General features: G+C 40.8%; 1 protein-coding gene across 1 annotated transcript in view; it reads right to left on the reverse strand.

Moving 5' to 3' along the window:
- Positions 1–702: 702 nt before the first annotated feature.
- The window catches only part of LCLAT1 (lysocardiolipin acyltransferase 1), a 183,454-nt gene continuing 158,507 nt past the window's right edge, over positions 703–25,649 (reverse strand). Inside the window, exon 6 of the mRNA XM_030311367.1 lies at positions 703–4,691. Coding sequence (XP_030167227.1) covers positions 4,192–4,691 — 500 coding nt within the window. The 3' untranslated portion in view covers positions 703–4,191. The remainder of the gene's footprint in view (positions 4,692–25,649) is intronic.

The following is a 25,649-nucleotide window of genomic DNA, read 5'->3' on the forward strand; positions in this document are numbered from 1 at the left end:
TGATGAAACTCCCAGGGTGGGGGTTTATGGCTGTTGAGTCCTTTTGGGGAATGAGAATGGGTCTTCAGGCAGATGAGGGCCGTTCATAGAAAGTCTTTCCCTCTGTTTGCTGCTTTTCAAGTGCTTATAGCTCAAAACCAGCAATGCACCCAAGTGGCATAGTTTGGGTGGCATGTGTTTAACTATAGCCGTATTTTGGGGTAGCATATTCTGCCACCCTTAGGTTCCATGCTTTGTGTGCGTGTGTTTGTGTGTGTGCAAGCATACTTGCCAGGCACATTTTCATGCTTTGATTCAAGGCTTTGCTCCAAGATTTGCTTTCCCAGTTACATACTCCCTGACAGTGATGGTGGGTGCAGAGTCCCATTTCCCTCTTGCAGCTGGTGGTGTGGAGATCTGCCATTACAGCCCCACTAGTGTGAAATAACCAAATCGCCCTCAGGGCTGAACTGAGAAAAATGGGAGGAAAACCAAGTTCTGATGACATTTACTGAGACCTAAATTCGACTGTGGCCCCTAGACTTTTTCCAGTTATCGAAGAGGTATATTCCCTTTGTGTGTGGGCTTTTTTTTTTAAACATCTGTGAAAGAAAGAGCCCTGATGAGGATCTCTTTATACTACATACTGTATGGCTTTACCAACGTGGGAAAAGAAAGTAGCACCCAGTCGCCCGGCAAGAACAGAAACATGACACATGGGCAAACTGTATCTAATTCATTCCACTTTATTCTGGGATGTAAATTACAGATAACACAACTCACAAACATACCAGTGGACATTGAAAACTAAGGCCATTCTGTGAGTTATTTTTAAAACTTGGTGTTTTGTACATAATCTTTTAAAAAATAAATTACCAAAACCAAGATTCTCTTCTGAAATAAAAACTTAAGGTCGGTACAAGGCGGCTTTTGGGTCATCTCCAATCTGAAGCTCATGGTGTGACGGGACCGTTTTTGTTTCCTACGGCATAAATAACAGCTCTAAGGCAAAAGCCACCTCAGCATCTAGCTCTCCTCTCTGGATGTCATCACAGAGTTTACGACAGTGACCAGTGTTTACAAACCATTTTCTTCCCAGTGAGTAGCAAAGAGAGACTTTTACCTAAGAAACACATTGCAGAATTCCTGGAACAAGAAAAAGAAAGGGACCCGTAACTAAGGCACTGAAAGCACATTATTTATATAAAGAAATGTAAACAGTTGGCTACCAACAGGCTCCCTCCAGCAGAGTGTCGATTAGGGAAGTGCACAGGGGCATCATGGTCGCGGCCCGGGTGAAACGAGAAGGGCCCCCTTTCTGCAGAATTCGGGCTTGGCCACCAATGTCCGACTCCTGATGTGGTGAGGAGGAAGGAATGAATTTCAAAGTGACGTGAAGGGAAGCTGGTATTTCTCCCTAAGCTGTGGGTTAGTGTTATAACAAACAAGGAAGGGTTTTAGTAGGACTTTCAAATTACGGCCGTTGACCGTGTTTTCTTCCTGCCTCTCACCACTTGCTTCTGCTGATTTGCACGATGGCTTTGGCCTGCTTCATCAGTGGGGTCTGCTAGAACGTGTGACCTGGCCGGTGCCCTTCCCTACAGGTGCCTACTTCAACTACAATGGTTCACGGCCCACACAAACCACACTTCAGTTAAAACGCTTCTAAACAGTGAAGATCGAGCAAATTGGACAGACAGTACTGTAAATGTTTCACGCTCCAATGGGTTTACCTTCAAGGGCCTGAGAGGGTGTGAGGTGGGGTACGGTGTGTAGACGCAGCCTGACAAGTAGCTGTGGAGTCCAGGGTGAGGGGTGGGAAGGGGGGGTGCATTCCTGAGGCCGATCACGACACCAAAGTTCAATTACTTCCTGCTTGACGTTTTGTTACCAATTTTACAAAGCTCTGAGTTCCAAATCATCAAATGAATAGATCTTGAACACTTTTTAAAAGAAAAGGACCAATATGTAGGAACACAAATAATTATGATTTTAAAAGACGCCTTGTTGCAAAAACACAAATACCCCCTCCCCCCAAAACCAAAAAACCAACAAGAAGCAGCTTTTTTCTTTTTGAAGTTATCATTCCTGATTCAGCAGGTACAAGGTCTATTATTCCCCAGTTCTAGTGTGTACGAATTTTGGGTAGATAAAACAAAGTTTGAATCTTCTATGTGTATTTTTTTATGATCAAAAGGAAAACATTTTCTACGAAAGAAAAAAAAAGATTTCCTCTTTTACGGATCTCACGCCTCATATGGAGGTTATACTTAAACCAGGAGCCATGAGAAGCTGGAAGAGGGCAGCGGGCGGCAGTATAAAGTGTGGGGCGGGAAACACAGCTTTTCTCTATCGCCCAGGACAATGTGAATGCGATGCTGACTGTGAAACTCCTTCTATGTTTCCAAATATAACCAAAAGGAAGTCTGAGAGAAACCTAAATTAGAAAACTCTTTCATTAAGGAAAAAAAAAAAAAAGCTAAAAAAGAAAACACCTGAAAAAGCCAGGAGATTCAACAGCTGGGTTTAGAGCAGATGTTCATAATAACGAATTAGTAGCTCCAGGCAGCATTAAGAACAGCCTTGGGGGGAGCAGATAAATACAGGCTGGTGCATGTCTGCGCGGCACTGGTCAGGTCCCTCCCAGGAGAGGTGATGTGTCAACAGCGTCGTACGCGCAACCTGTACTCTGAAAGAATGTCCTCCGTAAGTTGGGCTCACGATGTGCTCACCTTTCATGGCAATGCACACTTCAATTGTCGGGCTAAAAGTCGCTGTGGAGCAAAAAGAGAAGGCATTCATGCCAAAAGAGTAATAAAGCAATGGCTTTTGAGGCTGGTTCAAGGCAGGGGTGAAGTAGACGGGTTTGCTAACAGCTAAAGGCTTTTCACTGCCTCTGACCAGCACCCCCGTCCTATGACGAAAAGCACAGTGCCTGGCCCCAGCAGGGTGGGGAACATGACCCCGCACCTCTGCCTCAGAGGAGAGTGGTGCTGTTGGTTTGCTGGATTTCCCATGGGCTCCAAATCGAGGACTACTGAGGCAAACAACTGGTCAAAAGTGGGTCTGAATTTTACTACTGAAAAGAAGCCTGGGCCTAAAAAGAGTGAGCGAGCCCTGGTTATCCTTAAAAAGGGGTTCATTTTCGTGCTACCATTTTGGTTCCAAGAGTAAAATTTGTCAAGGCTATGAGGGTTGAATAATTTAGGATAAACCATTACTGCCCCGTCTGCAAATGCTGTTGTTTTTGTGGCAGATGTTACAGATACCTATGCACGTACAAGAAAAACAATAACTTTCTCTCTGGGGGCAGGTTTGAAAGAAATATTTCAAAAGACACAACTTCGAGAATTTCTGACTCCAAGAACAGAACCTTCTCTATGCTGTTCCTTTAGAAAGGTAAGTGATGTGATGTGTATCGTTTTTACGCAGAAAGAGCTACACCTGCCAATAAGCAGCAGAGACCCCAGCACTGAACATGCTAGAGTACGTAGAAATGAAGAACTGTATTAATTCCTATCTTTAAAAACTCAAACCAAGGTTTCTAAGTGGAGAGCCTGTGGTTGCTCCCTGAGACACGTCCAGGTCTTCGTGTGAAAAGAGGGCACAGGTGGTCTTCTGATGTCTAGGTCAGTGCAAGGCTAAATGCCAAGGTTTTATGAGTAATGAAGGGCTTCTTATCGAAATGGTTGGTTTAAGGGCAAGGGATTTCTGGTCTCTGGCCTTAAGGAAGGCTGCAGTGGTCTGACTGGTGTAGAAATGAGTGTGGGGACAGTGCCGAGGGAGGGAGCTGGGAAGAAGGGCCCTCACCTCAACAGTCAAGTGCCAGCACTTGATCTGAGCCAGTGCTCCCAAGCCCCAGATCTGCTTCTTGTCTGGGGAGTTGGCTGGGGAATTGGTTAGGGAAGAGGACTGGGCCTGTAGGAAAATCGTGTATGTGTACCTTAACAGCCTAGCGATTGCTTAATAAAACTCTGGCCCGAGTTATTTCACAGCGATCGCTCCCTGCTTCGTGTATTGAAATTACATTCAGAGATTTAAAAAAAAAAATCGTGTGTAGCAATATTTTCCCACAAAACTAAGTGCAAAATATCTTTAACAAATAATGATGGTAGTAGAAATATCTGACATAGTCATGCAAAAATGCACCTCCATTTAAAAAGGCTCAACACATCTCCAAAAGACCTTTGGGTTGTTACCCTACGATCTCACTCATTTTTTTTTTACATTTAAATGTGGCTGCTTGTGTAAAAAACGGTAACATGCAAGTTCAATGATCTCCAGTCCACCAAATATTCTCTCTTGTAGCACAAAGACAACAACGGTGATGATAAAATACCACCGAACAGGACTGTACAAATATATGAGGAGGCACATTGCAGGGCTGAACAGGGTCCAATAAAGTATAGAGAGCAGTTTGACCGCAAAGACCCTCAGCTCAGACTTGCAAGGTGGAATTATGGTGTGGCCGGTGAAGTGAAAGCTCTTCTCCCCTTGGTAGAAGGAGCGCAGCCTCTGTTCCTTCTCCTCCCACCGCCTATGGCACCAGAGCTGGAGGCCCTCCCTGGAGGCGGGGAGAGTGTCCACTGGGTAGCGGTGCACGTGGAAGTGGATCTCCTTGGGAAAGTCGCCGTAGAGAAGGTGCTTCTCTGTCTGAGGAATGTTGTGAGGGTACGCCACTGTGATGTCATGGACGGCATCAAGGTTCTTCCCTAGGTTTTGGAAGAGATGAAAATACAGACTGAGTGATGATCAATGGGGGTAGTAATGCTGATGCAAACCACAAGGCAGAACCAAAAACGGGGGTGGGGGTGGGGGTGGAATCGGGACAGAGAGAGCCACGGTGAACAAAAAGGGCTATTTAAATACTGGTGTTTCTAGGCATTTGGGTCAATAAATTTACCCGTCATTTTTAGTCTTTTATCTGTTTGCTAATCACCACCAAAACCTTTAGAAAGAAATTATCTTCACAGAAAGAGTAACCTGTCATTCTAGAACTAAATGGATAAGCACATTAAGTCAGGTTTGAGGTAGAAATAAAAGGATTAGCCCTTTTATACCAGGGGGAGTCACTGCTTTGATACCTCTTATTAATATACCTTCTTTCCAAATAAAAACACAGAATTTCTTACCTTTAACTCATTATTGCTATGATAGTACTGGAAAGAAACACTCAGAATTAGACTTAGTGAAGTGGTCAGAAATGCATGAAAACTTCCACATGATTTTTAATTTTTTTTAATTTTTAACATTTTTTATGTGATTTTTCTATTTTTTAAAACCATATCAGCTTGAAGTCCAAGTGAGACCCTGCCAGGACACCATCATCCTTAGCAGTCTCCTGATTAATTACTTTGGGGTTAAGTGTTTTTAGCAAAGTCACATGCCAGATGCTGGAGAGAAGAGAGAGAGAGAGAGAGAGAGAACACGAGAGAAGGAGAACATAATCTCTAATCTCACTCAAGAGTTCATAAGAGGGGCGCCTGGGTGGCGCAGTCGGTTAAGCGTCCGACTTCAGCCAGGTCACGATCTCGCGGTCCGTGAGTTCGAGCCCCGCGTCGGGCTCTGGGCTGATGGCTCAGAGCCTGGAGCCTGCTTCGGATTCTGTGTCTCCCTCTCTCTCTGCCCCTCCCTTTCTTGCACTCTGTCTCTCTCTCTCTCAAAAATAAATAAACATTAAAAAAAAAAAAAAAAAAAAAAAAACACATTAAAAAAAAAAAAAAGAGTTCATAAGAGAATAAGAGAATCAGGGAGACAGCTGCATAAACAGTGCCCTAATAGGGGAGGGGAAGGAGGGGAGGGGAGGGAGCTGGCCAGGCAGGTGCAGTGGGCCCAGAGAGCATAGTGGGGCTAAGGGGCTCACAAGTACACTGGAGGCATCTGGTCAAACTTGAGAATGTGAACTCTATTCTGTAAGCGACAGAGAAGCACCTTAGATGGTGGAGAAGCACTTAATGATTATCAACAGAGAAGGGATGAGAATGTGTTTCATTTTGGCAATGATTACGTTGGGGGCAGTGACAAGAATGGTCTGGAGAGGACCACGGGCAAGAGAGGTAGTAAGAGTAATTTGATGGTCATGACAAGGCAAGAAATGACAGTGAGGTAGGGGCCAAAGGAAGTGACATGTCTAAAAAAATTACAAGAGAGCTGACACGATAAGAGCGGTCAACTGGATGTGGGAGGATAAGGTGGAATGAGCTCCTGTGTTCTGGCTCAGGGTACTGAGTGGATGGTGGTGTCTCTGAGATTAGAAATGTAAGCAGGAGTAGTAAATCCTTAAAGAAACATGAGGATCGCCTACTTGAATCCTGTATACAAGGGCCAGAGAGGTTAAGCTTTTTGCCCAATGCACACAGCATGTTGGTGCACAATCTCTGAATGTTGCTTTCTTCCATACCATGCCCTCTTCAGTGAGAGCCCTTGGATCTGGGCTTTGATTCATTACAGAAATGTATGATGCAGGCAAAATTAATCTGTGGGAATAGAAATCCAAACAGTGGCTGCCACGGGGGTGAGAACTGATCGGTAAGGAGCACAAGGAAGTGTTCTAGGTGGCTGGAACACTCTGGATCTTGATTAGGGTGTGGAATATACCCAACTGTGTGCATTTAAGACCCATGCACTTCATAGCATTTAAATTTTACCCCAATATGAACAAGACACAAAGCAACTTCCCACCTTAACTCACCATGTTTACCCTTCCCATTGACCTTACTATTAGAGATTGTTCTCCTTGCTTTTTTAATGATTAGGTCTTCTGTAAATGTCTACTGTCTCCTTTACTCTGTGATTTACTTCAGGATAAGGACTGGCTTGCAGTCTGGTTTCCTAAGTGTCTGATAGATATAATCAGTCCTTAATTAGGACTGTGGTCTAGAAAATGAAAATACCTATGTCAACAAGGCTTAGATTCAAAATTGGAGGACAGTGTTTTAGGGATGCTGAGCATTGTTGATAGGAGAGCGGAGGGGGACAGAAGGCCCGCGCAGGACGGCTCTGGTGGAGTTGGATCAGAACGCCTACAAAAAAAGGCGAGGCTGGACCTTTTTTGACTCCAGCGGGGGGTCCACTTCATCTCACGACGGGAAAATAACAGGACACGTTTTGTCACTCGTCATGCCGCTTAGCCTCTTATTCAGAACCGGGTGCTCATTTCACTTACTTTCAAAACTCCGCTGCAATCAGTCAACATTTCTGCTTCACCTGCCCACACCCTGCCCTGAAAAGGTTGCCAGTCTCCTCAGCCTCACTCATCCACGGCCTCCCCCAGCAGCTGCCACCATCCTCAGTCACCCCAAACCACTTCACAGGGCTCCTCCTGAGCAGGGGGCTCCTACGAGCCCGCCTTCCTTCCACACGTGGCCCTTCATGCTCACAAACTGGTATCAAAAGGACAGGCCATACTAGTAAGAAACTAAAGTGCCCTTGCTTTCTATTTTTTCTGGGCAACCCATGGAGAAGGGCGTGTATGCAAACACCTGTCTGTTCACTGTACAAACGGCAAGTTTTAAGACTGTGTTGGTAGCACTTACAGAAATGTTCCTAAGTGAAAAATTCTAGAAACCCTGCTGTGTAGAGCACGGAGAGCTGGGGAAGGAGACCGTTTGGGTTCAAATCCTAGCTCTGCCTCTTACTGACTAATTACTTGTCTCTGTAGCTTAGTTCCTGTATCTACAAACTACTTCACAGGGTTGTTGAGAGCATCAAATGAGCTAATACATATAAAAACACAAAAATAGGGTCAAAAGTATATATAGTAAATACTCAATAAATGTTAGCTGCTAACATTGAGTGAGCAGGAGAACTGGGGAAGGGAGAAGAGCCGGCTTATACCTTGCTTCTCATTTCCCTTGAGGTGCACTGGATCCTTAAGAATCACAGACTCAGGGGTGCCTGGGTGGCTCAGTCGGTTAAGCTTCCGACTTCAGCTCAGGTCACAATCTTGCGGTCACTGAGTTCAAGCCCTGCGTCAGACTCTGGGCTGATGGCTCAGAGCCTGGAGCCTGCTTCCGATTCTGTGTCTCCCTCTCTCTCTGTCCCTCCCCCATTCGTGCTCTGTCTCTCTCTGTCTCAAAAATAAAAATAAATGTTAAAAAAAATTTAAAAAAAAGAATCACAGAGACTCAGAAACGCATTAAAGCCAGAGCAAGAGAGAAGATGGAGAAAGGCTTTTACACCCTGAGGTACCTTGATACTTCGTAAACTTTATAGTACGTTTCTTGTCTCCAGATAACCCAGAGCCACACACAACCCTTTATCACTAATAGAGGAGCTTACTTTTCACTGACATCCTATCAAGACCTCCTGGCCTCTAAGACTAGAGCAGCCATTACTACTGGACCTGTTAGTTTCCTCCCAGAAGGTAACAGGTGAGGGTTAGCAGACTCGAGGGGCATGCTTCGTTCCAAAGTGACAATAACAAAATGCATATTCAAAAGTTGAAATGTGCCTTCATTACATGTATCAGCTTGTAATGGGGCTAAAATAATGCAATAATAGATTAAGTTCCTTCAAGTGCAAAGGATTTATACGGCCTTTAAAGCTTTTGGTATGAAAACAACATACTTTAAAATATGCAAATTAAGATGGCTGCCATCAGTAATATCCATTTTTAAAAGATCTCATTGCTTTTTAGATAGCATCTAGAGTTGTAATCTCAACTATCTAGCCACCTGCCATCTGTCTGTATGGCGCTTAGAAAATAATCTGTTCTGTTGCTGATACTGTGTCTTCTGGAAAGTTTCAAACTTTATTATTATTATTATTATTATTATTATTATTATTATTATTATGTAAAGCTACTACTCTGTTAGAACAACCACACTCATGTGGGCCCATAAATGTTTCTTTTCCTCTCCTGGAAGAACAGGACACTTAGTACTTCAAATCTTAATTTTTAGTCTAAGGCTGAGACTGAGGGAATATTTAATACATCAGTCAGGTTTAAGTAACCAACAGAGGTTTAAAAGATATGACTGGAATTTATAAATGTAATATGCAGCAGGGAGTGTCTCCAAGCATGTCAAGTTGAGCCCATGATGATTACAAGAGTCCTATTCAATATGAAAAGCTCACTGGGAGTGAGACAAGTTTATGTTTCAAATGAAAGAGTTGGGTGAAGAAATTCTGGTCTGCCCATAGCTGCTGAAGAACACATCCATCTATACAGTTCAGTGGCAGAACAACAGAAATACAAACTTTTTTTTTTTAACCCAAGATGGTCTGAAATTTCAGTTATCAACTTTATTCTTTCCCCATTCTACTTTAAAATACATGGAGAATATACAAAAGTACAATCTATTTTGGATTTCACCTTAATACTTTTTTAAAAATTAAGAACACATGTAAGCTGGAACACCAGGGTGGCTCAGTCAGTTAAGCATCTGACTTCATCTTGGGTCACGATCTTGCAATCTGTGAATTCGAGCCCCACGTCGGGCTCTGTGCTGACACCTCAGAGCCTGGAGCCTGCTTCACATTCTGTGTTTCTCTCTTTCTGCCCTTCCTCCACTCAGGCTCTGTCTCTCTCTCTCAAAAATGAATAAACTTAAAAAAAAATGAAAAAAACATATAAGCCTATATTCTATTACTCAGATCTAAATCCATAAATCTAACTATATATATTGGAGACTTTTATTTTTTTATTAAAAAAAATTTTTTTAACGTTTATTTATTTTTGAGACAGAGAGAGAGCATGAATGGGGGAAGGTCAGAGAGAGGGAGACACAGAATCTGAAACAGGCTCCAGGCTCTGAGCCGTCAGCACAGAGCCCGACGCGGGGCTCGAACTCACAGACCGTGAGATCATGACCTGAGCTGAAGTCGGCCGCTTAACCGACTGAGCCACCCAGGCGCCCCTATATTGGAGACTTTTAAATAAAGTAGCTTGTCATCTACGATGCATTTGTGTTAAAAGAAAATGCTGAGGCTGCTGGTTTTGTGCACTGTTTTTCAGATTAAAAAAAAAAAAATTACTCCAAGATGATAAAAGTTGGATTTAGTAACTTGACAATCATTCACTGTGGCACTTTAACACTGACATATAATAGTACATGGCTAATAATGAGCGTGACAAATTGGCACTAGTCAGAACAGTTTGAAGAATGGCTTTGAACAGACAGATTTAGACAGACTAAAAACACTAATAAGACAACTTTCAGCTTCAAAATAAAAGGGCATGCACAAACCCACTGAAAATTAAGTGGCATTGGGACTCAGTACCATTTTCTTACAGAAAATACTACTTCCCACTGAGAACATTATTCATTTTGCTTTTGTATAAGTTGAGTAGTTACTTAAGGAATGAAAAGTAGAGGCAGGCAGCTTCTGATCCTACGTCTCACCAGCTCTCCGGCCTTAGCTTGTTAACCATAAGCCTCCTCTGTGTGTGCAGATAATAACAGTGCCTCTCCTAGGGTTTTGTGAGGATCCACTACGTAAGACCTGTAAAGTGCTCAGAGAAGGTCCTGGCCTGTGGGATCTGCTCAGATTCCTGTCACTATTCCTCCAGGTGGAGTGACCACTTAGAGCACCTGAAGGGAGTTTAGGTTTAGGCTGCTACCCTCGGCCTTCCTTTCTTCCTCTAGACTTCCTCTTCCTCTGGGAGAGGTTCCAAGTGGGCTCTAGCACACCTTGTGGTTTATCCTCTGATTGCAGTCATGCCTCTCCCATAGCACAGAAGCAAAACCGTTGAGGAGACTGACCTTGGCTCTAGAGGGAGGCCCTAATTCCCCTTTGGATACACATTTCTCTCCATCTCTACCAACTCATCCTTAGACATTCTCTGGGAAGTGTAGATATTAATCCTCTGCTGGCATTCAGAATCAGAAAGTGATGGTCAGTGCTCTAGCATTGTTGACCTGCCCCATCTTGCTTTTACTTTCTTAGAAATCAAAATTAGTACCTCCTCTTTTTCTAAGAAAGAACCATCCTATGCTTAAAAATCAACTTTTAGGGGCACCTGGGTGGCTCAGTCTGCTAAGTGTCTGATTCCTGATTTCAGCTTGGGTCATGATCTCACAGTTTGTGAGTTCCAGCCCCATGACGGGCTCTGTGCTGAGTTGGCTTTGAATTCTCTCTCCGGTCCACCCCCGTTCAACACACACACACTTTCTCTCAAAATAAATACTTAAAAAATCAACTTTCACCTGGAAAGGTAAAATTAAAAATTGTGTATTTGTGAACAATTTTGCTTATCCAAACTGAATTTGGTTCCTACAGATAATTTCAGGGACCTATATTTTCACATTCCTATCCTAAATCTGTTCAGCTTTGGTGTTTTGTATAAATGTATGAAATCTTTTCAGTTTTGACAATCTGTTGTCCAATAGACACTGCTTCTCTGAGTCTTTAAAACAAGTTTCATTTTCTAGATAGAATGAAAACATGTTGACATTTTCCACAATTTACAATATTGGTGTATTAATAGATCATTTAAGGCAAGATCAGAATAGTGTATACTTGGTGAGGACAGACTCACATACATATAGACATATACATACATAAGTATATAAAATGTATGTCCTGAAAAAAGAGATCTGTAAACATTTAACAAATAGGACCATACTATACATACTGTTTCATAACTTGTTTTTTCATTCATTTTTCCATTCGTGCCATTAAAGATTTTCTAAGATGTCATTTTATGGGTGCATAATATTTGCTTGTGTAGAAATCTTAAAAATTCCTTTGTTTTTCAGATATTTAAGGTGTTCCCACATAAACTACATTTAAATTGATCATTATATAACTAATGATGGTGATTTTCTAGAATAAATTCCATAAATTGCTGGATCAAAGAATATGAACACCTTAACACTTTTTGCTAAATATGGGTAAATGACCTCTACAATGTTCAGTTAAAACCCGAGAAACGTAGGATTGTGCTTTTCACACTTTTACCTATAATGCTTGGTATTATAATTTTTATTAAGTTGCAAACTGTATCATTTTTGTTTTAATTTGTATGTCTTTGATTAGGTTAAAAAGTCCATTGGATGTAAATACTGGTCATATCCTTAACTTTTTTGAAAATTCAGTTGTTTATCTTCTGGTTTGTAAGAACTCTACCCTCTATCCTAAGCGGTGAATCTTTCACACTGGTTTCATCAGCTGGTCACTAGTGTTTCCCTGGCCACAATGAATCGATTTTGTTGGATTTGCTGCTCTGTGAAAGCAGTGTTTCTTTTAGCCAGTTCCTCTGTTGTTTGTCTCTTTTTCAGTCAAATTTGCAAACCTCCTTCTTCATCATGGATTATTAATCCTCTGCATTTTTTTGTTGCAAATATTCTTACACAATCCATGATCTATGCCATTTATAGCAACTTTTCCAATAATTGTGTGTGTGTGTATGTGTGTGTGTGTGTGTCTATATAAGTTCATTTTTCTATTATAGCTTTTGGATTCCTATTTATCTCCCCTGTTCCTAGACTGTATGTATATTCTATATTTTTCTGCAAGATGAAAAACATTTTTTCCATTTAATTTTATAATTTAATTTTCTTTCAGTAGACATCAGTTTTTCTAGCATCTTTTATTAAATGACTCCTCTTTCTCTATAGTTTGGAAATACCAACTCAGTCACATGTTAAACTCTCAAATATATAAACATCTAGTCTCCCTCCTCTCTTCTGCACTATCTGTGTTTATTCTGGTTCCAAGACCACATTGATTTCCCTAGTGACGTATCTTTGGTAAAGCAAATCTGCCTGTTTTCTTTTTCACACTGTTCTTGATTCCTTCTGGTAACTGTTTTGCAATGTAAACTTGAGAGCATTTAATTCCATTCTAAAATAACAACCCTCCCCGCCCCCCCACCGAACTTCTTCAGAAATTTCATTTGCATTATATTTACATTGTAACTTTGAAAGATCTGAACCTTTAATATTGTTTTTTTTCTCTAAGAAAAAAGTATGCTTTTCCATTTGTTCAAAACTTATTTTATGTCTTTCCATAAGATTTTAGTTTTCTTCACACAGCTTCTGTGGCTTTTAACATTTATTCCTAAGTAATTTAAGAATTTTTGCTGTGATTATGAATGGAATATGTGGTCCCACTTCTGCTTTTAGGCAGTTACTGCTAGAGAGAAATCGTTTGCTGTACATTTATGTGCAGCCGTCTTAACAAATTTTCTTATTAAATTGTTTCCTTTTTTTCTACATTCTTTTTGACTTTCTAGATTTTCTATCAGCTGCAAAAACTGTTTCATGTTCAATTTTCTCATCTTTAAGGTAGTCTTTAATTTTTTAAGTTTATTTATTTGAGAGAGCACAAGCGGGGGAGGAACAGAGAGGAAGAAAGAGAGAATCCCAAGCAGGCTTTGCACTGTCAGCACAGAGCCTGCCTCAACTCACAAACCTTAAAGTAATGAGCCGAAAATCAATAGTCAAGAGGCTTAACCGACTGAGCCCCCCAGGCATCCCAAGGTAGTCTTTTCTTAGTGCCTTCATTAGCATTTACTTACTAATAAAAAGGATAGTTCTGACTTTACGGTGTGTATTTTAGTGCATTAGATCACTGCTGTTGAGTTTTGGTAAAACACTAGTGTATGTTATTAGTTCTATTTTGTTCTAGTTTTTATTAGGAATGGCTTAAGGTTTATCAAGTATCTTTTTAAGCATCTATGGTTAAGATTAAACTTTTTCTTTGTTAAAGAAAATAATAGCCAAACATCTGTATGAACCAAAGTAGGTGTTAAATATTAAAAGGAAAATATGAGAAATGCAAAGGGAATTAAAAATTATAGTGTAGGCTTCAGTGTCCTCCATAATAGGTCACTCCAATAATAACCAATCACATGAAAGAACTGAATAACTATTGATAAATTTGGTTTAATAAGATTATATAGGTCTATAGGTCTTTCAAAAATATTTTAGAGGGGTGTATCCATGGAACACCAATAAATAGGATTACGTGCTTGGCAATAAGAAGATTTAAACCCATTTTGTAAAAGTTAAGATATTAAAAGCCACATCCTTACATCAAAATCCCATAAAAAAATAAAGTATGATGTCCTCCTTTAACAGAGCACTTTTAGATAACCCTTGGATCAAAGACAAAATCAAAAGGAAAATTATGAACTCCTTAAAAAAGAATGAAAAATGGAATCAATGGATATAGTGAAGGCCGTAGTCAACAATAAATGCTTTATTATTAAAGAGGAAAAAGGAAAAAGAGAAAGAAATTACTAAGCTTGGAAACTGGGTGGTGGTGGTGGGGAAGTGGGGGTGGGGGGAGAATACAAAGGGAAATATAGTGGAAAAAATTACTACAGATAAAAAGCAATAATTAATGAAAGAAAACTAGGAAATAGTGAAAGAATAAAGAAGTACAAAAGTTGGTTATTTAACAAGATCCATAAACTACTAAACTCTATGAATGTGATTAAGGGGGAAAAAAAGAGGCAAATTTAAGATTACAGATAGCAGAGGAAACCATCATAAATAAGGAAGAGATGAAAAGAATTATGGGAATGTACACATGATAAAATCGCTCTTACACATATACAAACTAGAGCAGAGTGTGCTTGTGCAAATGTATCGCAATACTAGAGACGTGCCTGATAAAATTCTGTGGTCAATTCAAAAGCCATCCAATATCATTATTGAGTCTATTTTCACCAGAAATGCAAACTATTCTGGCACTACTGTGTGATCAGGACAAAGGGCACAGGTGCTAATTTTCTAGGCAGGCCAACCCAGCAGCTATACTCTGGTGCCACGTCTTCTCAATCACGGGGATTTTAGTGTAGAAATTACAAAGCAAAAATGGACAGCCAGGAACAGAACAGCAAAATGAGCTAGGAAGTAAAGGGACAAGAATCCGAGTTCCAAATTCATCCCAGGACCTATTAAGCACAACGGCCACTTACACTTGTTTATCTGTAGAGGGTGGTGTTGATGACATGAACGTATTTTGCCTGGTCTTTGAAAAACTTAAACTCTGCTCATTACTCTTCAAAAGAAATATTTGTGCTAAAACGCTGTTGAGAGAAGACCATCAAAATGCAGTGTGAAAAACCAGAGCATTGACGACACATAATTTGTCGTTTCAAAGTTGTTTAGATGTTCCCAAACTGCTAAACATGCATCAGTAACAGATGAAAAGATCAGTAGTGTCAGCACATGCATCCTCTCTACTCATTTGCTGGTCTTCAAATTCAGTGAGATCAGAGACCACACATTTAGTCCCCTCGCTCTGGTGTTAGGGTTGAAGGTGACTAGTAATGCACTTGGGACATTACTATTTATTTCTAAAAAAATTTTTAAATGTTTTTATTTTTGAGAGAGAGAGAGAGAACGAACGCATGAGCAAGGGAGGGGCAGAGAAAGAGGGAGACACAGAATCCGAAGCAGGCTCCAGGCTCTGGGCTGTCAGCACAGAGCCTGCTGCGGGGCTTGAACCCACGAACCAGGAGATCATGACCTGGGACGAAGTTGGCCACTTAACCGACTGAGCCATCCAGGAGCCCTGGGATATTACTATTTATTGAATGACTACTAAGTGCCAGGATTTTGAATTCAACAAGCTCTCTTTTGAGCACATCTTCACTGTGCCAGACACAGCTGTAGGCTTAGGGGTCACACTGGTGGACAAAAGGAAGATCTCTGCCCTCATGGAGCTTAACAGGATACAGTCACTTTAAAATAGGATCTTTTTTAAAAACAAATTTTTAATGTTTGTTTATTTTGAGAGAGAGATACAGAGCACGAGCAGGGGAGGGGCAGAGACAAAGGGAGACAGAGAACTTGAAGCAGGCTCCAAGCTCTGAGCTGTTAGCATAGAGCCCAACGCGGGGCTTGAACCCACAAACCGTGTGATCGTGACCTGAGCAGAAGTCGGTTGCTTAACTGACTGAGCCACCCAGGAGCCCCTAAAATACGATCTTTAACAACCTTTGTGACATCATCCCTCTTTTATAGTTGTAGAAACTGAGGCACAGAGAAGTTAAGTCACTTGCTGAAGATCAGTTAGTCAGCAATTAGTTTGACTAACTGCCTGTTTGACTCAAAGCCTTTCCGCTACCCTATTCTACCTCCTAAGAACTGCATATTAAAAACAGGAGCTACGGAGTCAAACTGACCTGGTTTTATACCTAGGCACAGTGATTTATTAACCATGTGGCCTTGAGCAAGTTACTTAACCTTCCTGAGCCTCAGGCCCCTCATCTGCAATCAATAATGCTTCTCTTGGAGGGCTACCAAAACCCAGAGAAGGAGGACCTGTCAGCCAGTTTACAAAGGTGGTCTAGTAATGTAAAGAAACCAATTCTATGCAAATGAAAGGTCTTGATGTTTCTATTCAAGTTTCTTTTAACCTTGCACTATTATTATTTCCATCTTTGAAGCACAATCACACACATGTTCTGAGTAAGAGCTTTGTTATGGTTTGATATATAGTCTAAATGATGACCTTCTATAAAATTCTGTTATGCATTCCTGGAATGTTTCATTGATGGACCCACCCAGTCTCAAGCTAGGCCCTACCACCCATTTTTGGTAGCTATCTAAAATACAGTGGAGTATCTAAGTTGCAATCTTGTAAATCTTAAAAAAAATTTTTGCTAGTAACAGTGTAGCTCAACTTAAAAAAAAAAAAAAAAAAGTTCCCAAAGCAAAGCCTAATGTGACTACAGAGTCTTCTCTGCAATTTCATCTTTTTCTCCTCTAAGAATGAAAGGAAGTTTGGCTGAGGATATGGGGTATTATTAATGGGGTGTAGGGTAAGTTGCTGTTTTCAAGAGCAAGGCAACAAAGTAGAAGGTGAAGGCCTCTGGTGGCAGATGAGTTTGATCCTTGCCCTGGGCTCCGCAGGGGGAGCCACACGGGTCCCAAAGGTCTCATCAAACTGCCTTAGGCTTGTGCCACACCCCCTGTGACACACTTTCTCCTTGGATGATCTAAGAATTAAATTTCCTGAGCCACCCAGGAAATTTGTTTTCAATCATTTAAGAGTCCGAATTCCCATTTAGTAAGCTTGACTGCAGTCTAAGATTCGGAGATCTCAGTAAAACAAGGTTTTCTCCATCAACCAGGACTGATCCAACCACAGTTGTATGCATTCATTCTACAGTAGGGGCTTATTAATCCACAAGACCCTCTGGGCGATGGAAGGCATGTGGGGAGATCTTTCTGAGTGAAGGGCTACGCCTCTTTTGAAGACTGCCACTTCTTCATCCCACCACCACCTGCTCATATGATGTTCTCTCAAACAACCAAATTAAATATGCCACCAGGGAAAATACTTTATAGCCTTGAGTTCTTTATTCAAACTAGTCATAATTTGTTCTTTCTTGTGTTTGTATTTTGTTTTAACGAGTCCTGTAAGGCAAAGTACAAAGCGAGGTGGCGGTGGTGGTGGGGAAGAAAATGGATCAATCCGGGGACCACTCCAAACTTCAAATGACGAACTCTCAAATGCAGGTCGTCTTATATCCAGTTCTTCATTTGTGCAAAGGGTGCCACCATGGGATGAAGGGATAATCTGACAGGACTGTAACTTCTTTTTTACTGAGAGGATAAAGAATCAGGCTGTGTGTAGCTCAACCAAAGGACAAAAGTCTCAGGTGCTTCCAAGATGGCAAAAGAACAGCAGGCTCTTTTCTTATATAGTATATGGAGCATCTTTTGAAGTTTAAAACAATATGAAAAAGCAAATCAAGTTTACGTAGGTCAGAGGATGTGTCTCAAAGAACAGAGCAGACCTACCGATAACAACATCGTATACCATTTTGATACTTCCGGCCAAAAGAGGTTACATTTTTCTTTTTGCATGTTGTTTTCCTTTTTGTACTTCTTTATTTCTTTTAAAAATTATATGTGGATGAATCTCAAAGACAAATGGTTAACATAACACAGAATTAGACGTGAACCCAAATAGTCCTAAGCCTTTTGATCAGAATACCATCCAGGTGGCAGTCTACACCTATAGACTCATAATTCTTAGTTTTGAATAACTGCCCTGCTACATGCTCTGCCAGGCAGAAAACTCATTTGTTTGCATCCCATAGACTCTAGACTCAACTGTTGACATGAGGGAGGGAATATTCCACATAACAATGTTCTTTCTTTGTATTTTATGCCTTAGAGTAGACAGGATCAAAGATTCTTCTAAATATTCCCCAAACTTCAATGAGAACTTCCTTAGTGTTGACCTATTTCTCAAAGGAATACTCTCCAAAGAATCAATGGAGACTGGGGATGGGGAGGAGAATTAAGGGTGAGTTTATTTTCTAGTAAACTTTGTCCAGTTTCATCAGAAAGCAGAGGTCAGGGCTGATAATCTAGCCCACTTGTTTAGTAAGTGACTATATTCCATTTGAGCCGCAGAGGAGTGGAATCAGGACTGGGGGCCACTAAAGTACCGTTTATTAAGGAGCAGTTTCTTTCTTTGAAAACAGTCATCAGGACACAGGACGTAGACAGAGAAAAGGGCTCCCCGCTAAGGATCAACTCCTATGAATTGGCATAAAATCAGTCATTGGAATAATAACTTTAAACTTTCTGTTTAAAGTTCATTATAAACACATTCCTCATGTGGGAAATGTCAAAACTGCAATGAGCTATCACCTCACACACCTGTCAGAATGGTTAAAATAAAAAACACAAGAAACAACCAGTGTTGGTGAGGATGTGGAGAAAAAGGAACACTCATGCTCTGCTGGTGAGAATGTAAATTGGTACAACCACTGTGGAAAACAGTATGAAGGTTCTTAAAAAACTTGAAAGTAATAATAACATGATTCAGTAATTCCACTACTGGGTATTTACCCAAAGAAAGTGAAAATGCTAGTTTTTAAAAGATATGCACACTCCTATGTTTACTGTATTATCACTTACAAGAGCCAAGATATGGAAGTAACCTAAATGTTCATCAACAGACGAATGGATAAAGATATAGTGTGTGTGTGCGCGCGCGTGCGCTCGCATGCGTGAGAGAGAGATTACTCAGCCATAAAAAAAAAAAAAAAAAAAAAAGGAGATCTTGCCATTCATGACAAGGATGGACCTGGAGTGTATTATGCTAAGTGAAATAAGTCAAAGAAAGACATAATTTCACTTATATATGGAATCTAAAAAACAAAACAAATAAACAAAAAAGCAACAGACCTAAAAATATAGAACTCATGATTATCAGGGGGAGGGGGATCAAGGATGGGCAAAATGGGGGAAGGGGATTGGCTAATACAGGCTTTCAGGTGTGAAATGAACTAAGTCATGGGAATATAAGGTACGGCATAGGGAATATACTGGTACTGGATACTGAATATACTGGAATATCAATGGTACTGTCATAGCGCTATACGGTGACAGCTGGTAGCTACACTTGTGGTGAGCACAGCGTAATGTATGGAACTGTCAAATCACTATTGTACACCTGAAACTAACATAACATTATGTGGCAACTATACTTCAATAAAAATAAAAATAAATAAAATTTAGTTATAGGAGCGCCTGGGTGGCTCAGTAGGCTGGGCATCCGATTTTGGCTCAGATCATGATCTTGTGGTTTGTAGGATTGAGCCCTGCATCAGTCTCAGCACTGACAGCACGGAGCCTGCTTGGGATTCTCTTCCTCTCTTTCTCTCTCTCTCTGCCCCTCTCCTGCTCATTCTCTCTCTCTCAAAATAAATAAACTTAAAAACATTTAGTTACAGACATATGGAAAGTCAACATCTGGATATGTAACTACCAATCCTGAAATTTAAACTGGGAGAATAACAATGTATGAGGGAAGCAAATAAGTATATGTAGTGGGATGAGTTGTGTCTTCCTGAAAGCTCACTTCTACTGGAACTTCAAATGTGACCTCATTTCGAAATAGGGTCTTGGCATCTTGGTAGATGTCATTAAGGACTGAGATGAGGCTGTTAGGTGCTCGGCTAGACTGGAGACAGCAGCCGGCCTGCCTTCTAACTCAGCCTACTTCCTCAGTTAATCCCACTACCTTCATACACCAGGATGAGGGCAGGAATGTTTTTGAAGGGTACATGAGTAAAGTCTTATTAGTGCTAGAATACAAAGTGTCCTATTTGTAGAAATCTGCATCAGTGGGACAATGGGGATGGGGCTGCTGACCATGAGCGAGGGAAACGGCAGACACATACTAGAGGCTTCCTGATTGATGGCAGGGGGCGCTGAAATCTGGTGGTCTGCACCCTAAGGTTAAGGAGAAAGCTATGGCCAGAGTCTTAGAGCCATGTGGTACAGTAACCTATTACCACTTCCCAACACCAGTATTCACTCAGCTGAGGCTATACTTCATAGTGGGTTTGGGTTTTTTACATTCCAGTATTTATAAGCAGTATGTAAAGACCTAAAGTTTTAATGTATAATAAAAACCAGTGGTTCTCACCTTTTTTCCCAGACCTAGCTAGAAGCTCACCAGCACAGAGATGCTCAACAAGGGGTAGGGAGAGCTGTTTGAAAAATTAACCCAAGTTTATTAGGTAGAATATTCCTGGTCTCTCATTCCACGTATCTAAAATAACACCAAAGCATATACCTGTCCTACATTAATATGATAGCACTTAATATGACACACATGGTATGCAATGCCTAATCATTGCAATAGGCAGAAAAAGGCACAGAGATTGAAAAGGAAAAAGTAAAACTATCTTTATTCAAAGCAATATAAAAGACTGTACAGTATCTTTAGGAATCTACAAAAAAGGTTGCTGGAATAAGTGGAGTTAGCAAAGTTCCAGGATACAAGTTCAACATAAAAAGTTACTTGTACATACTAGCAATTAACAACTGGAAATTCAAATTCTAAAGAATACCATTTAAATATATCAAAAATATGAAACACCTGGAAATAAGTTTAACAAAATATGTGCAAGACTGCAAACTGTAAAACATTGCTAATAGAAATGAAAAAGGCCTAAGCAATTGGAAAGATACTAGAAGATGGACTATTAAGATATTTCTCCTCCACACTGACCTATAGATTCAAAGCAATCTCCATTAAAACTCCTAGTATGCTTTGTGTAAATTAACTGATTCTAAATGTTATAAAGATCTGCAAAAGAACTAGAATAACAAAACAATTTTGAAAAACAAGAACAAAGCTGGAAGCCTTCCACTAACCTATGTCCGGACTCACTATAACGGTTCAGTGAGGGACTGAAAGAAGGCTAGATGTATACATCAGTGCAAAAGCAGAGTCCAGGAACAGAGCCACATACAGACAACTTCATTTTCAACAAAGTTGCCTGGGTGACTCAATGGAGAAAAGATGGTCTTCTCAACAAATGGTGCTGGAACAAGTGGATGTCGACATGCAAAGGCAAACAAATCGGATGCTTACCTCATACCATATGCAAAAATCAACTCAAAATGCATGACTGGCCTAAGTGGAAAGGCTAAAACTATAACATTTCTGTAAGAAAACACAGAAAATCTTTGTGACTTGAGGTAAGCAACAATTTCTTAGGACAAGAATAACAACCTAAAATTAAGAAATGGAGAAACCCTCCTTCATCAAATTAAACACTTGGGCTCTTCAGAAGACAACCTTAAGGAAATGAAAAGGCAAGCCACAGACTGGAAGAAAATATCTGCGAACTGTATATATGAGAAAGGACTTCTATGCAAAATATATAAAGAAGTCTTACAATATAGTAAGACAATGTGATTTTTAGGAATGGGTAAAAAGATTGGATTTGACACATCTCCAAAGAAGATATAGGAAAGGCATAGAAGTCCAAGAAACACGACTTAAACATCTTTAGTTATTAGGGAAATACAAACTAAAACCACAATAAGATAAGCACTGCAAGGTAAGATACACTGTACATTTATTAGAATGGTCAGAATTTAAAAGGCTTTCATGGGGTTTTGGTGAGGGCACCAAACAACTGGAATTTTCCAACACTGCTGATGGGGATGTGAGAGCACAACCGCTTTGAAGGGAGTTTGGCAGCAGCCCAGCAACCATACTCGTAGGTATCTGCCAAGGAAACAGAAGCCCACACAAATGCTTATACACAAATGCTCATCTCAATTTTTTATAGTATATTCTAAAACTGGAAGCCAACCCAAATGTCTGTCAACCTATGAGTGGGTAAGCAAACTGTGGTATATTCCATACAGCAGAATACTACTCAGCCATAAAAAGGAATAAACTGATAAATGCTGAAAGAGGCCGACAGAGGAGACTACATACTACTTAATTCCACTTCTATAAAAATCTAGAAAAGCCAAAACCATAGTGACAGTAAATAAGCAGTTGCTAGCAACTGTAATTCAGGGGAGATGTCTGAGTGCAAAGGTGGCTGGGGGGGGGGGGCATATGAAAGAAATTTTGGGAGTGATGGAATGTTCTAAATTTGTACTATAATGTAGTTATGTGACTGTGCATTTATCTAATACATCTAATTTGTACACTTAAAACATACTTGCGTTTTACAGCAAGTAAATTGTACCTCTAAAAGCAGTTATTTTTTTAAAGCTTTTCAAATATGTGCCCTAAAAAATACTTAAAGTGATAATATATCCCAAATTTGTAATATCTGCTAAAGTCTAAATGGAGCTTTAATATAGGCTGGTTGGATTCTAACCAAAAGGTTAGAAAACAAAGTATTTAAAGCTTGAAACAAATCCAAATTTATTTTCATGTACTAATTTTTAATGACTTTTTTGGTATTAGCATTTTGTGGAATGCAGAACATTTTCCTATTCATTCAAATGAGCATTAACATATCCATATGCTCTGCATTATTGTTTTGCAACATTTCCTGGCTAATGCAAGATATAATTTCCTAATTAAAAGATTACTCTAAATACAACCCGATGTTTTAAAATTTCTGCTATCGTAATTTCTTTCAGGTCAACAAATAATACCTAACATGTTTTCTTGCTGCTATCTAGAAAGGAAAAAGATCAAATCAATGTGCTCCTGAAAAAGTCAGATAATTCGATTAGGATTGACAAAGAAAATTATAAAGATAACAAGATAAACAGAAGACAATGTGTCTTGAGATCAATATTTTTTAGGAGCAGATATTTCTAATTCATTAGATTACCACAGTGGCAGGTTTATCAAATGAAGCAAATACACACACACACACACCACACACACACACACACACACACACACACACACACACACCTCTCCATCCTTGGGCCCTTCAATATTAGAGTAACAGTATAGCATCTAATCTCTTCAGATTTGGGAGTATGTATTTCTGCTTTTAATGCTATGACACAGAAACTTACAAAACATTTGGGAACTAGTTCTACATAACCCCCTCTAACCTTCCCCCTCCCCTGGCAGATCCTCCCTCCCCCACCACTCAAAAGGACAATCCTTTCACCCCCCACAGCAACTCAACGGCAGCATTCTCTCTCAGCTGTGCATACAGCATGACACTTGTGTCAAAATGACCTTGCATAGCTTTGCTGACTCTTGCCCAGTGGCTGTAGATGAGGCCAGGCCTGGGCAGACTGTGGAGGGCACACCTGCTCTGTAACCCAGTGCCCCCTCCACCTCTGGTACACAGGGAAAGGTCTCCCTTCAGTCCTTTATACAGGTGATCAATGACTGCTTAATATTTTGTTATGAGTGGATTTCAACAAGGCTTAACCATTCAATCAGTCTTGAGACTTTACCATAAAGTAATCTGATTTTGTCCTCCTGACATAGAAGTTCTCATTCTTTTCCTGGTAAAAATTCTCCACCGTACCTCCACAAAGCAAATCAACGCAAGTGAACTGGAAGGCCCAGTTCTGAAGGTTTATCTCCTTTCACTTCACCCATTTATGGTACCACTCTCACTGCTAAAGGTTTCTGAGTTTGCTGACTCTCCTTTGCCCAGAAATTCATTTGAGCTTATTAGATGGGTACATGTTTTGGTGGGCGTTATTTTATTTGATTTTTTTGGCTGGGAACGGAGACAAGTGGGAGTCCTTGGTAGATTCCGGATTGTTACGCAGAAGTGGGCCTTCAGTGCTGTTTGGCAATCCTATGTATCTTTGTAGTCCATTCTGTGTCCCATCTGCCCAGATGTGAGTGCTTCATGCCTTTGCTTTTCTCTTAAAGTTTCACTACTTCCTCGCCATCTCTCATTCTCATCCTGTTTCTCCCAGGAAATAAATAAGAAAGTTCCACAGGCTCTTACCACTCCATCTCCCCACCTAAGTGGGCATGTAAATCCACGTACTTACTTTGCCTTCTCTGCTTTGTATGGATGATCTGTACACACTTGGGTTGACAGCCAATGCCTTCCCCTATGTGCTCGATCTTCTCCCCTCTTGTCTACTTGATGATTCTGCTCCAGCAATCTCCCCTCTCTCCTAAGTCAATTCCACCTTTAATCGGTCAGCCCCCCCCCCCCCCGCCCTTCTTGCTCATCATTAGCTCATTAACATGCTCATAAGTTCTCCCATCATTCTCCCATCATTCACTTGATGCCCATCTCCTTCCAGCTACCACTCATTTCTCTGCTTGCCTACACAGCTAAACTTGTTTATACTGTCTTCAATCCTCCTCTCTCATTTCTCTCTTGAATCCTGCTGTCATCACTCTACCAAAACCATTCCCATCAAGGTCACTGGTGACCTTCATAGAACGAGATCCAATAAGTTCCTCCCTCCTTGAAAGACCTTTTTACTTGGCTTCCCGCCCACATTACTCTTGGTGCTTTTCCAGCCTCACCGGTCACTCTTAAGTCTGATCTCTAAATACTGCAGGCTGATCTCTAAATACTAGAGCTCCTCTAGACTTGGGTTTTACTCTTCTTTCTCTGCATTCCTTCCCTAGGTGACCTCGTCCAGTCTTGGAGCTTTAAATTCCAAATGTGTGCTAATGCCTCCCAAATCTGTATTGTCAGCCTGTCTCCCACCCTTGCAGACTCACATATTTGACTCTTAACTTCACATCTCCTTTTATATGTCTAATTAGTACCTCAAGTCTAACATCGTCTAAACTAACTTCTTCCTGGTCTTTTCCCCCAAAGCTGTGCTTCCCACATTTTTTTGCCTCAAAGGCCAAACTGTCCTTCCTCCAGTTCAGGCCAATAACCTCGCAGCCAACGATGTTTCATCTGTTCGTAAACTCCACACCCAATCGGTCAGAATGTCCTGCCTGTTCTACCTTAAAAGATACCCAGGATCCAGCCAGTTCTTATCACCTCACTGATTTTACCTTAAGCCCCCCTCTCTCATCTGGATTATTGCAAATACCCTTCTAATTGGTTTCCCTGTTTGCCCACCTTCCCCCCTACAGACTTTTTCACCCTAACAGGAGAAAACAGAGTAATCCTTTTAATGTTAGTCACTGCACTGTAACACCCTCATTTGTCCCCTCACCCCGACAGGCAGACCACCCACCGAGACAGAAGACCAGAGTCCTTCCCACACTTGACGCTCCATAAAGCTGTGTGTAATCTGGCAGCCTATTACCTTTCTGTCCTCATTTACGAGGATCATGCCCCTGGCTCACTCTGCTTGAGCCACACAGAGTTTTGGGTCCTTCTTTGAGTACACCAGGCACACTCCCATCTCGGGACCTGTGCTGTTTCTGTACCTGAGATGTTCTTCTGTCAAATTTACCTTTTCGGGGAGGCCCAAGTACCCTATTTAAAATGGCAGGCTTCCCTCATTCCGGATTTACTTTGCTCTACAGGCTTTATCATCCTCTGACGTACCACGTATTTTACTTGTTTACTG

Source organism: Lynx canadensis, chromosome A3 (genome assembly GCF_007474595.2).
Source record: "Lynx canadensis isolate LIC74 chromosome A3, mLynCan4.pri.v2, whole genome shotgun sequence".
Lineage (NCBI taxonomy): Eukaryota > Metazoa > Chordata > Mammalia > Carnivora > Felidae > Lynx > Lynx canadensis.